The sequence below is a fragment of the Amphibalanus amphitrite genome, unplaced genomic scaffold (assembly GCF_019059575.1).
Source record: "Amphibalanus amphitrite isolate SeventyFive unplaced genomic scaffold, NRLGWU_Aamphi_draft 001152F_arrow, whole genome shotgun sequence".
Classification (NCBI taxonomy): Eukaryota; Metazoa; Arthropoda; class Thecostraca; order Balanomorpha; family Balanidae; genus Amphibalanus; species Amphibalanus amphitrite.
The window spans coordinates 185,800-198,189 of NW_024882646.1; the positions used below are offsets into that span (position 1 = coordinate 185,800).

Here is a 12,390-nt window from a genome sequence, read left to right on the forward strand (position 1 = left end):
GTAATGTCACAAAGCTGACCTGATATCATTGACCAGGTCATAAGTATAAGAAATCTGTAATATACGAAATGTTGGTACTAATATTCAGACATGTGCATTGTGCATGGATCCGAAAGATGGATAAGGATCTATACCTATTATAAGTGGATCTTGAGGCAAACAAGTTAGAATCTATAATCCTATTGGATCCCATGCTAAAATAAATCTATGATTCTGGAGCTCATAGGATCTGACGACCAATCGATGACAGGGATCAAACTATGATCCGAGGGGATCCTACCATGCCTTACCATAAAAACATGCACCAGATGATTCTTGTTCAATGAGAGCCACAAAACTATGAATTGTGATGTGTGATCAATGCTCACATACGATCCTAAAACAGAACGTTGTGCATTGCAACAAATGTTTCTTGAGGTTTTATATGTCGACAACATAAAGTAAGGATCCATGATCTCATCGGATCCCTAGGCAAAACAAAGGTCCGAATCAATGCTGTCCATGGATCTGTCGACAAATGGGGAACTGGATCTATGGTCCCATCGGATCCGAGATCAGGATCCGTGGGATCAGATTCTAGATCCATTTTCTGGGATCCAATTCAATGACCCAATGATCAACTATATAGAATTGACAGGATCACATCTTTACATTAAGAATAAATGAGTAACTTCTGTTACTTGACCTTGGTGACCTGAAATTAAGTGACCATAGAGTCATTTCTTCACACACGATGCAACATTATTGGATGATAAGCTATAGCAAGTTTCCCGGCGCCGTTGCGGTTTTCTTTAAACACGCAAAACAAAAACTGGCGAGTGTGGCCAAAAAAGCCCCCTGCTACCACCAGGGAGAAGGTCAAGGGTCGAGGAGATCCACGGGTGGTAGGTTAGGTTATACAATACACACAGGGCGCTATGAGGGGTGTAGGTCTGCCGTGAACTGATCTGAGTGACACCCGTCGCTACCGTCGGTGCCCGGACGTCCGCCGGCCGCGGCCGCCGGCGGGGGGCGGGGCGCCGCGCGTCGGCAGGCGCCCGGTATACGGGTCAGGCGGCGCGCTGCGGCCGCTCAGTGTCCGACAGACTGCGCGCTGTGCCGGATCACCAGTGGAGCGCCGAGCACCGCCGGAGCGACGACGACCGACTGACCGACCGACCGACCGACCGTCTGCCGCGCCGTCCCACTCCGGCAGCAGGTCAGCCAGCCGCCGACAGAGGCGCGCTCACAGCCACCCAACAGCCGACTGCGGCCCGCCGCTGAATAGTAGCGGGGTTACTTGGTGCTTGAAAAACTGTAATTTGTGTAGTGATTGTAGCTTAATGACAAACACTATAACTCATGCGAAAAAAAATATTGTTACCTCGAAAAACTTTTTGTAGGTCTGGTATCCCACTGAACTTCTTTTCTTGCAAATATAAATGTGACCTTAGAAGGATGTCACGGTGCATTCCCCGGCACATTTTACCGCCTTAATGAGTGCTATATGTTTCTACCCACACCCACCTGATACTTGATGGCCGTCACGGCATGTGTGCGACGCAAATATGTCCGGTCCAAGAACGTCAGATGGGTTTCGCCAGCAGTAGGTCCTCGATGGCCGAGCTGATTGCTATGAAACATTGCCTGTCGCCGGCTACCCTGACCCGACAGATGATCACGAGCACGACTTGGGCGGTACCACAAGCTGCACTGCCCGCGTGCACAGGCTGACCCGTTTCCATACCTCAGCAGCGGCCGGATCTTTTGCGCAGGCATTGCCATCCGATTATACCGGCCGTCAAAAGGTTAGGGAAGTGAACCATTGTCCTGTCCCGTCCGTTCTAACTGATAAAATTTTGTAGAAAAAAAAAGAAACGGAAGCAGTTGGCGGTAGTGATTACCTAACCCGCGAACTGCATGGAAAAGAGAGCAAAATAATCAACATTAAGGTATATTTGTTTCTGACCTGCTCCCATGAACCGAACCGAAGACTCGAAACTATGTAGCTGTTTTTAAGCAACATTTACTCAACAAACTCAGACCTCAGTCGCTATCTCCCAAAAGTGATATACCTAAGCATGCGCCACAGTCCTGGAAGAGTTACGTGATTAACAAGGCGAACCCCTTAAAAAAAACTGAATCCCTCGACGTTTGTCTTTTATTGCCTAATTCGTATAGGCACATTTTCAGTATAGCCTAAATGCTATCGCCGTTTACTGTTGCATCCGTAAATGTCTTTTGACGGGTTTGTGTGGTGTTCCCGGCGAAACATAGCTCTGCTTCAGCCCAGCTGTGTATCTATATTGTTTCTATAAGAAGCCGGTCACGTGAAGTTATTACCAAATCCTGCGCAACCCTTCTGTTTCTGTACGCTCTAAAAGGTCATGCTCCGTTACCTACCGATCGAAAAGCTGCGACGGACTTTCTTTTGATGTAATTCATCCAGCCCACCGGTACTTCGACCGGCTCACGCTCTCAGCTCCGTGCCTGGATTCAGGCTGGGAGCGGGCGGGCAGAGCTGGCCGGCAGCGGAGCACCTCTATAGGGACGCACCTATACCCGCGACGCGCGGCTGCTGCGGCGAGCTGCGCCCGGCCCCGGACAGTGACTGGTGGGTTTTCGGACGCGCGTGACTGCACGTCGGACGCAGCGCCCAACGCCTTCCGTCACCAGCACAGGGCGCTCAACAGTCACACCCAGTCGGTCGAATGTCATGTTCGACGATTTTATACGGAGAACAAGGGTCGATGGCCACAGTGCACTGTGCTCAGTGTACTCGGCTTATTGAATGTTTGATGTAAGGTGTAGAATCGGACGGGGTGACTTGCGGCGTCCGTGCAGCGGCGGCAGACGCCTGCGGCTCGCGTGATTCACGTGCGCGCCTCCGTTCAGTGGAGGGCGGCGGCACTGCCGCGGCGAAAGCGACGCGGCACCTGCGGTCTGACACAGAAACAGTGGCGGCGGTGGCGGCGGAGGCCGCGGTAGTGCGGTCTGTGGCGTCCGTGGTGCTACTGCACGCGCCAGTGCCAAGGCCGACTCTTGGACGCTGTGAGCGCGAGGAGAGGTGCTGCGTGTGGCGCCAGCCAGAGAGAGGTGAGATATTCCCCGTGAAACGTGCACGAGCTGGATTTAACTGCATAAAGTCTCAGCAGATTAGTCCATCTTCTCGGTCAGTTGTAGCCGCATATTTCTACGGGGGGTTCTATCGGAGGGCGGAACAGTCGGTGTCCGATTGCTATGCGGGTGAGATCGGTCTTCAGCCGGTGCGGAGTGACCACCATCCGTCAGCGCGCCGCAGGACGGCCGCGTGGTGCCGGCACCCCGGCCGCTCCGCAGGACGGAGCCCGTTAGGCCACCATCTGAGGCGCTCCGGCAGGGTCAGGGTCCGCCCTGCGGGGGCCGGCACAGTTAGCCAGCCGGGCTCCTCGGCGGGGAGATGGCGGCCGAAGCTCCACGCACCGGGCCCTGTCCGAGAGAGGCGGCGCGCGCGAGACTTGTGGACCGCCGGAAACCGGGTCACCGTCCGACAGCACGTCGCGAGCATACCGAGCAGATGGCCGGCTCTGTCACGGCTACTATCGCGGCATCGACCGCATCTCCCGAGCCGCCGTGGCACCGATAGTGCCGAGTAGCAGGACCGGGCGACACCCCAGCGGGAACGGCATGCATCGACGGCATCGCGCGTCACCTGATCCTCAGCAGGAGCGGCGCGCGATATACGATATATATCAGTACGACCGACATATGATCAGCAGGACAAAGTGGTGACCCGACGGGATCGGCATACCTGCATCAGCGCTCAGCAGGACTTATCACCAGGCTGCAACCAAGCGTGACCACTGGCCAGTGTACCTCGAGGCTTGGATGATTGCTCAAGTGCACATGGAAGATGCTTAGGAAAAGTCCTATAAAGTTCCCTTTCCAAAAAGGCCGCGTTCGTATTCCTCTCTCAACAATCTTGTCCCTATCTGACAGCTATACGTAGGTGATCACCAGCCCCGCTTCTCCGTGACGTCTCGGCAGGTGACCGTGGGTATACTTCTACCTCCCCGCGCCGGTCCTCTGACCAGTGACGCCGAGCTGCCGACGACTGTGACGGCCACGCCTGATCACCCCGACCCGCAGTGGTGGCGTGTGTATCTGATGTAACGGACCCGCCACGCCTGCCGGGCCTACCGAAGGTGGCCGTGGCCGGACCCTGCCGTGAACAATTTACGGCCGGTGCCAGCGCCGGTGCAGGATCAAAGGCTTCAGATGGGCCCGGAACAGACATCGATTGCTACGGATTGCTATCGGTCAGCAGGCTGTGCTGCTGCTGCTGAGATATGGAGAATGTCAGCAGCTGGTGCATGCACGAGTATGTAGTGAAATATGAGGACCAGTAACAGGAGATAGTGCAGTGCTGAAATCTTAGCGACAAATATCCGCAGGTGCAGACAGTAAATGATGAGAGATTTAGTACCTCATCAGTCAGGGCAGAGGTCCTTGTTGCGAGAGTGAACACCAGCTGGTGAGTTTCTTCTCGCAATGAGAGGAAACACCCAGCTGGCTTCAATACTCAACTCAGACCAAAGAGCAGCCCACATACCTGAATGGGGGGGGGGGGGGGGGCAACAGAGCGAGGCCTGCTTGAAACTGATACAGAGCACGAGTCCGTGTTCGGACAAAAAACAGTCACGTCTAAATAACATAATCGCTACCGACGTGACTCATTTGGAACGTACTCACCAAATCGGTCCGTTTATGCCACTTTCGTTTGATTTCTCGGTAGTAATAAGCATCAACTGCGCTCACGGTATTCACGGTGCATAATGCAGTGATCAGTTCGTTGAAACTTCCAAAAATAAAGGAGTTAACCTCGAGATAGGCGGTTGTGGTTGAATGACATACGAGTCCCTCTCTTGGATCTATGGTATGACGCCGGATGCGTCCTATTTCTGATGACTGAATGAACCATGCCAATGTGTACAGGTGTGTCGAGGTGTATGTACGAGTATACGTGTTACATTGTGCCGACCGGTCCTGACCTCCCCCCTCTGTCGCCAGGATGGCTGGCTGGACGCCGTGGCTGCTGTGTGCCGCGGCGCTGCTGCTGAACGCGCCCCGTGCCGCCGCCGACCGCTCGCCCTCCACCGAACCCGAGTCGCAGGTGGAGCCGCGCTTCCTCTTCGGACCCAACTACAGCGCCGGCAAGTTCAACACGACGGTGGCGTTCACGCTGCCGCTCTTCGCGTTCAGCATCCCGTCGCTGGCCGAGATCTCGTTCGGCACGCTGGACACGGCCGCCGTGGTGTCGCTGGCCTTCCTGGCCGTGCTCACCGTGCTCGTACTGTTTGTCATCCCGCTGCTCGGCTACGTGCCGGCCACCGACCGACAGGGCCTCGACGACGACGCCTACGTGCCCACCGAGCTGACCGACCTGGTGTACAGCGCGCTGGACGAGATGCGCTCCGTCACCGGCGACGAGTGCACGCAGAAGACTGCCTGCGAGGTGTGGCGCAACCCGCACAAATTCGGCTACCTGGCGTCGCCCATCCAGATGCTCTACCCGTGAGTAGCTAAGGCCTTGCTTTGTTTAGTATGTTGATTAACTGAACGACTCGCTGGATGCATTGATCATTGCTGTCACTTGCGACACATTAATTGTAGGTCAGCACAAACTGTCATCCAGTCTCGGTCCACAATCAGGCTGCCTAATTAAAGGTAGTGTGCCAGCTTTCCTGGACCATATGGAGTTAATGACCCGGGTAAGGAGAACCGGATTTTTAGAACTTATCCATACCTTCAAAACTCATGGAAACGTCTTAAATTCTTCAAATTTTGAGTACCCCAGTGCGAAATTCGCCCCGACGGGTTGTCGGTCGTACCCCAACCACATTTCACACCACTATGAACAATAAATGCACATACTAAAATCGCTATTACCGATAGGCTCATCCAATCAAGTTTCGATAAACCCGTTCGTTCATCATCATCTCCTGCGGTTTCGAACACGCCTGTTAGGTGGCTTCTGATGCTCGTCGAGGTCGGAATTTCCAAATACGCGTGGTGCGTCGGGCCGCGCGCTCTGACTTCGGCCAAGAAAAATGCGTCAGCTGATCATTGTCATTTCTGCCACTTGCGTGTGGTGAAATGGGGTCATAACTTATAAGACGGCTTTTTCATATCAATTATTTTACATAAAATCATATTTCAAACCATAAATAATGTTCGACAGCCAAATAAAAGAAACAATACCAATACGGGCTTACAGTTTAAGGCTCGACATTGTGTTGTCTACGATTAGACAGCTGATAACTCATTCCCGTACGTCGTATGGTCGTAACACTATAATGACCTTTGCTTATTGTCACAAGTGCGCCGCATTCGCGATTGTTGCCCGACGTCTGTTTGCAGGTGAGCCCACTACAGTTGTTATACATATCTAAAAACCGATAAACTTTTAGGCCAAAAAGGCACTATTCCAGGCCCATTTTTGATTTTTTTTTTGCGATATTAGGTAAAAACAGAAGCTTCTTATCCTAGGAAAAATAAAATGGGAAATCTTTCAAAGGTGGCACACTACCTTTAAGGCACGCATGCCATTGAGTGAAATGGTTCGTTTCCCTTCAACCGGCGCACCCCGCTATCAATTATTATTATTCTGTATTCTGTTATCAATTATTACTATCTATTATTCTGTTTTTGAGCGTTGCTAGTCATATTCAAACGAGTATTTGTACACTGAGGTCAGAATGTAGCATGGCGGGATGCTTGTGGTTACCTAAGCTGTGGAACTCAGGTGAACTCGTTGAAATGATACGGGGTAATGGAAGGATACCTATACGTAACAGTACGTCATCATCGTACAATTCGCGGTCAAGGGAGGTCAATGCTCCAGGAATGAAAACATCACAGTAAAAATTTGGCGATTTGTTGGATGAGATTCCATAACTGCAATGTGTGTCACCCGACCCTATACGTACATTGTACGAGCAATGGCGTCGACTCTGACTGTGTTCCTCCCTTGTCGGCAGGCCGGATGGCTACCCCGGACCTCGTCAGAAGGCCGCGCTCTTCGGACTCACCAACAAACAGACCGAGTGCCGGGAACAGTACAGCTGCGACCTCTCGCTGATGGACATCATGTTGTACATCTCCAAGTTCGTCAGCATAGAGGCGCCCTCGTTCTGATGAAGGGCAGGGCTGGAGTCCGACACCGCCGGCCTATGACGGCAGGCGGGTACAGGCAGGGACACGGCAGCGCCTCAGTCGCCGACCAGCAAATACTCATAGCGCCGTGCGTCGCAGAGGCGTCAGCAAAGCGCTCCTTATCGTCGCTTTGGCCGCATCGGAATGGCGCAAGCATTACATTACGTTGTGTTCAAATGTCTTAGGCTATAGGGCTGGGGACAAAGGTACTGGAATGGGACGAGATTATCCAATAATCAAAAGCAGATAGAAAGAGCCACTTGTAGGTAGCTGCCAACTGCAGGTAATTGTTCGTAATTATGCCAACGCCAGTTTTTAACGTTTCGATAGTTACATCAGAGCGAGGAAGCAATTTTCTTATCAAGACCACATTATACCGCATCAGCTGTTTCTATTAGATAATACCAATGTAAAAACCGCAAATTTAACACTTTGACCATAAAATCACGATCGTACTAGTATCGGTTGTGCTAGTGGATATGAGCACGACCACAGAAACGTGCAGTGTTTTGAGGAGGACTGAGACCCGCACGGAAAGGGTGGTCCTGCTGCTGCCTCGTCAGAGCTCTGCTCTACAGATTTCGGTTACCGCCGGTGGGTGATCTTGTCCCACTGCTGAACGCCGAACGACGTAAATCTTGCGCCAGCCAACAGAGGGCATCAGCCGCAGGGCCTGGTATGTGGTACTGTGGACTGCGCTGTGAGAACGGCATGAGTGTGCAGCCGCTCCCGTCGGACGAGGTCTGGTGACGTACTGCTTATTTTGAATATTCATGCTTACTAGTCTTAGAAAGTGAACAAGTATTTAAAAACAAATTTGTAACATCAAGACCTAACGTTTTTTTTTCTCGAAATATCTAGGACCTTCTACGTGCGATGCGGTTCAAGTTTGTGGCATTGTGTACTTCAGGGCATACACTAGCATTACAAGGTAGTGCGCTAAGTGATAGGGCTCACCAATACTACTCTACACTTCTACAGACGTGAACAAGTACTTTGTAAGGCATTCCCAGCCATGGGCAACGTTAAACAATGTTAAACTAACATCCACTGTAAGTTGTAATGAAACGTTTGCTTGTTGTTGGACATGTGCGCGTGTGCCGTCATTATTTGAGCATTGCGCGTGCATGCATTGTTTTTATTGTTAATTTATTGAACAAAGCCCACAGGCGCCGGGCCTGAAAGGGCTTTGTAATATCGATGAGCATTAGGTATGTGTTGAATTAAAGATGAGTGCAGTATCGTGTGTGCGTGTGTGCGTGTGTTTGTGCATGCATTGTCCATGGATAGATTTCCCTGTCTGTGATGAGCATGTAATAAACTGAACGTGGCCATGTGTCACTGGCCGATTAGATCCGCGTGATCTATAAGAAATACATGCGGCGAAGCGAATGGTGGGGAGTTCCGCTAGGCTAGCTTATCCATCGCTGTGCCTCGCAGATGTCAACGGTTCTCGATGGAACAAGGGATGCAGGGTATTAAAAAGGTATCGTATAACAGCGCATATGCTTGTATTCTTTCGCGAAGCCTTAGCTCAATTAGGCGCCAGACGTCGAGGGATTGGAAGGAATGGGGGTCACCAATCCCCTTTCTCGACTCCTTTCGACGTTTTCGCCATCTATTTACCCAAACTATGTAGTGCACGCTAACAACGTGCACTGCTATTGGTGAGGAATGGAACCAATGACCTACATAATATAGGACGCCATTTAATTGCGTCCCAGAAAAGCTATTTCTGGCACCTAAAAGCTGATTCGCCCCAAAATTGGTCCTCAGCACCTATTTGGTGGATACCAGCACCAATCATGGAAAATGACCTTAATTAGCTGTTTCTGGCACCTATTCATCGGTACGCCTTATTCTTTTTTCTGAATCTGGCACCTAAATGCTGAGCGTAGCACCAATCTAGTAGAAAAATGAACTACTGGCTGGTAGAATCATGTTGTTCTGGTATAATGACCCCTGGAGTCTAGCCTAAAGGTTGCCAGTGCAGCTACACTCTAAGACAGTCCCGTAGTGATCTCAGCATTGTATATGACGTTTAAGTAAGCAAATAATATTAATTTGTTTGAAAAAAAAAACGATTTCATTTAAATATTTAAAAGCATTCATTTGTAATGCTTAAAGGGAAACATTTTTGTGAGTAATTGTCTCGATTTTGACCATTAAAACGGGTATTGTATTTTTTGACGTCATCAAATAGCTCCAAAAAAGAAATGTAATGTTTTCACTCCGTTCAAGGCCGCTGAAGAAACGCGGGATCTTGCGTGGGACATTGTCCGTTGTTTGCCGCGCAGAGTTGTGCCGTGGTTGTGCCTTTTTCATCCGTTTCTTACGTATGGCATATGTGTGCATGAAGCTTTGATTTTGTTTTTGGTTATTGTGTGGCCGGTCAGTCCAAGGCCATATGGTCAGTCAAACTCAAACGCCCCTGTAGAAACCGGATGCTGCGTTTGATCGAGATGGAGTCAGACGATGATTGCAGAAAGCTAATAATATTGAAAAGAAGGCCGGTTGTGTGGCATGTCTGTTCAGAGTTGACATTTTGCTTTACTCCAGTTTATGACCTGAGAGCCTGGCTGGAAGTGACGGATCCAAACTTGTCACGTTAAAATGGCTGAGGGTGCAATAATCTCTAGTCTCTACATAGCGGGCTGGTATAGGAGCGTCTTGCTATGCTGCACCATAGCTGGCTAGTGATTCTCTTTTGGCTAGAAATGGCATTAATCATTATCTCCACTGGCGAAAATGGCACTTGACATCACCGAATGCAACGTTCATGTTGTTAGGATACATAAAATCAGGAAGATTACGCGAATTAGGTAGGCAAACGAGGAATAAAATAGGTGCTGGATGTTTTGGTTTTGGTGCTGAATCAGCAACAGCAAATACGGAGTTCAACTAGACGATCTGGCAACTTTAGGCTGTGTGGAAGCAATTAGGTGCCAGATTCAGATATTAGGGTCGAATAAGCATTTTGGGGCTGATCAGCAATTAGGTGCCAGAAACAGCTTTTTAGGGACCAGAAACAAATATTCCCCCATAATATATATTTAATCGGACCGCCTCCTCGGTATACCAGGTATTATTCGGTGTGCCTAGCCAAGGGTGTTTTAAATAATGCCCGAACGGAGTGAGGGCATTATTTTTCCTAAAATATTAACCGAACGAAGTGAGGTTAATATTTTCAAAAATAACACGAATGAAATGAGTGTTATTTTTGTATTTAATGCACGAGCCTGGGAGTGCATTAAATATAAACACCCTTGGCAAGGCACACCGAATAATGCCTGGTGTACCGAGGAGGCGGTCCGATTATGCATTTATTATAACGACTTTGCGCCGTTCGTCGCTCAGCTCGTCTGTTTAAAAGGGCTACATGGAGGGATTGGGAAAAGAAACAGGGCTTGGTTTTGTTTTCGGGGAACATTTGTTTATAACGAAGTGTGTATTGTTTATTCAAATTAATAGCGCCAATAAGGAAATGCAGTAGTGGAATAAGTGGACTGTGCAATGTCTCGCTCAGTCTCTTATATTAATATGCAGGCCCTCTTGCAGCACTTGTAAAGAACTTATGCACCCAGGGCCGCCTTCTGTGAGAACCTTCTACTGAAAACGCGTATTTACAAGCTCTGATCTATTCCATCATCTCTGTATCATGTGTGCCTGGGTATACCTACCAGACACTTGGCCTGCGCTGCGCCTATCACGATAAGTGGCTACAGCCCATTCTGGGTCTTCCTTGTGTTGGTTGGAACACCTTCTGCTTCTCTGTTCGCCAGCTCTTGGGAGAGCAAACTGTAGTCTTTTCTCGCTGTCTGTACCATTCGTATCCATTTTCTGTCCCACCTTCTAAAATGTTGTTAAAACCAGTTAAATTGTGCCCGACTTTATAGATTGGATGACCAGGAACACGGTTCTGGCATTTATTTTTCATTAAACATCTTAGGCTTCCCATATTCCAAACACAAACTTTCAAATATGTGACGTCACAGCCCAAAATTACCTCCTTCCCCAGGCCACATTACTGTCATAAAGCTGATTCTTTTTACTCTGTAGGCACCACAACAAAGTTCAGACCAAGTTTTAAGCGATTTTTCAACGAACAAACCCATTTAAATCAGAATGACTAAACGAGGTGACGTCACACTAACGGTCGCTCCATGTTGAAGATAGGGCCTTATGCAAGGCCCATTTTCAAATGAAGGGAACGAATTTCTTCAACACCAAGAGGCCGCGGGGGTTGCAACCTAGATAGATAGTGGTTTCTGAACCTCGCCGCAAACTTGGCTATCTCAACTCAAACCCCATGTTAAAGGTGGGATAGTCCCTTTAATGAGCATCACCTTTGAGTGATCGGACAAAGCAGTGGGACTATCAGATTTCAAAAAATTAAGAAGGCGTCTCAAAGCTCTCTCTGAATTTGATTTAGCTCTGTGTTGCCTTCGGTGCACTTAACATTCAACATTCAATCTCAATGCAGGCCAATACGGGCCAATATTCATTTGTTTTCAGCGAGCAGCTTCTTGTGAAACCATTCGGGCTCCACCACGGAAAGAAAACGTCTGATTAACCCGCGCCCTGATGGGGGGGGCCATTTTGGTCCCCCCTGTGGTTTTTCTTGAATAGCGAGAAAACGGCGGCGCGCAGCGCCGCCAAATTTTGGGTACCTTACCGGGCATCAATTTAACACCTTCACACAAAATTTCAAGTCACAGGTCACCTCAGGTCAGGAGTTATTGAGGTCAAACTGAGGTGATGTTCGAGCAAAAATGAGCAAAAAACATGACATCTTGAAACGCTCACCAATTCTACAGTTAGCAAGCAATTTTAAAGTTCTTTATGTGGTTGTGTAGAGAAAAGACGGCGCTACAAAACTGCTATCTCGGATTTTCAAAATTTCAGGATTTTGACCCCCAAAAATAAAAAAAATTGATTTTTTTAGAAAAACTCAAAAAATTTCCAAATTTTTTTCGAATTTCGAAAAAACCGGAATATATGTGATAGTCCCTACGCTCTTCGATATAGGGTAAGGTGCCTAATTAGCGACCCTTTCCGATTTGCGACCTACCACCCTACAGAAAAACTGGCAGGAGAAAACGGGGGAGAAAACATCGTCAAAAAGTCAGCCATACTTTGGTTAGCAAATTAAATTATTTTTCGGTCGTCGATGTTTCTGGTGGGACGTTTCAGGTGAGTTTAAATAAAAATGACGAG

The 12,390-nt window shown here is 49.0% G+C and overlaps 1 protein-coding gene across 1 annotated transcript; it reads left to right on the top strand.

The window, feature by feature from the left end:
* Positions 1-1,075: 1,075 nt before the first annotated feature.
* On the top strand, positions 1,076-8,525 carry LOC122370635. The gene is made up of 3 exons (XM_043346395.1): positions 1,076-1,198; positions 5,029-5,532; positions 6,999-8,525. Exons 2-3 carry the CDS (start codon positions 5,030-5,032, stop codon positions 7,153-7,155), a joined length of 660 nt encoding a protein of 219 aa, XP_043202330.1. The 5' UTR covers positions 1,076-1,198; position 5,029; the 3' UTR covers positions 7,156-8,525.
* The last annotated feature ends 3,865 nt before the right edge of the window (positions 8,526-12,390 follow it).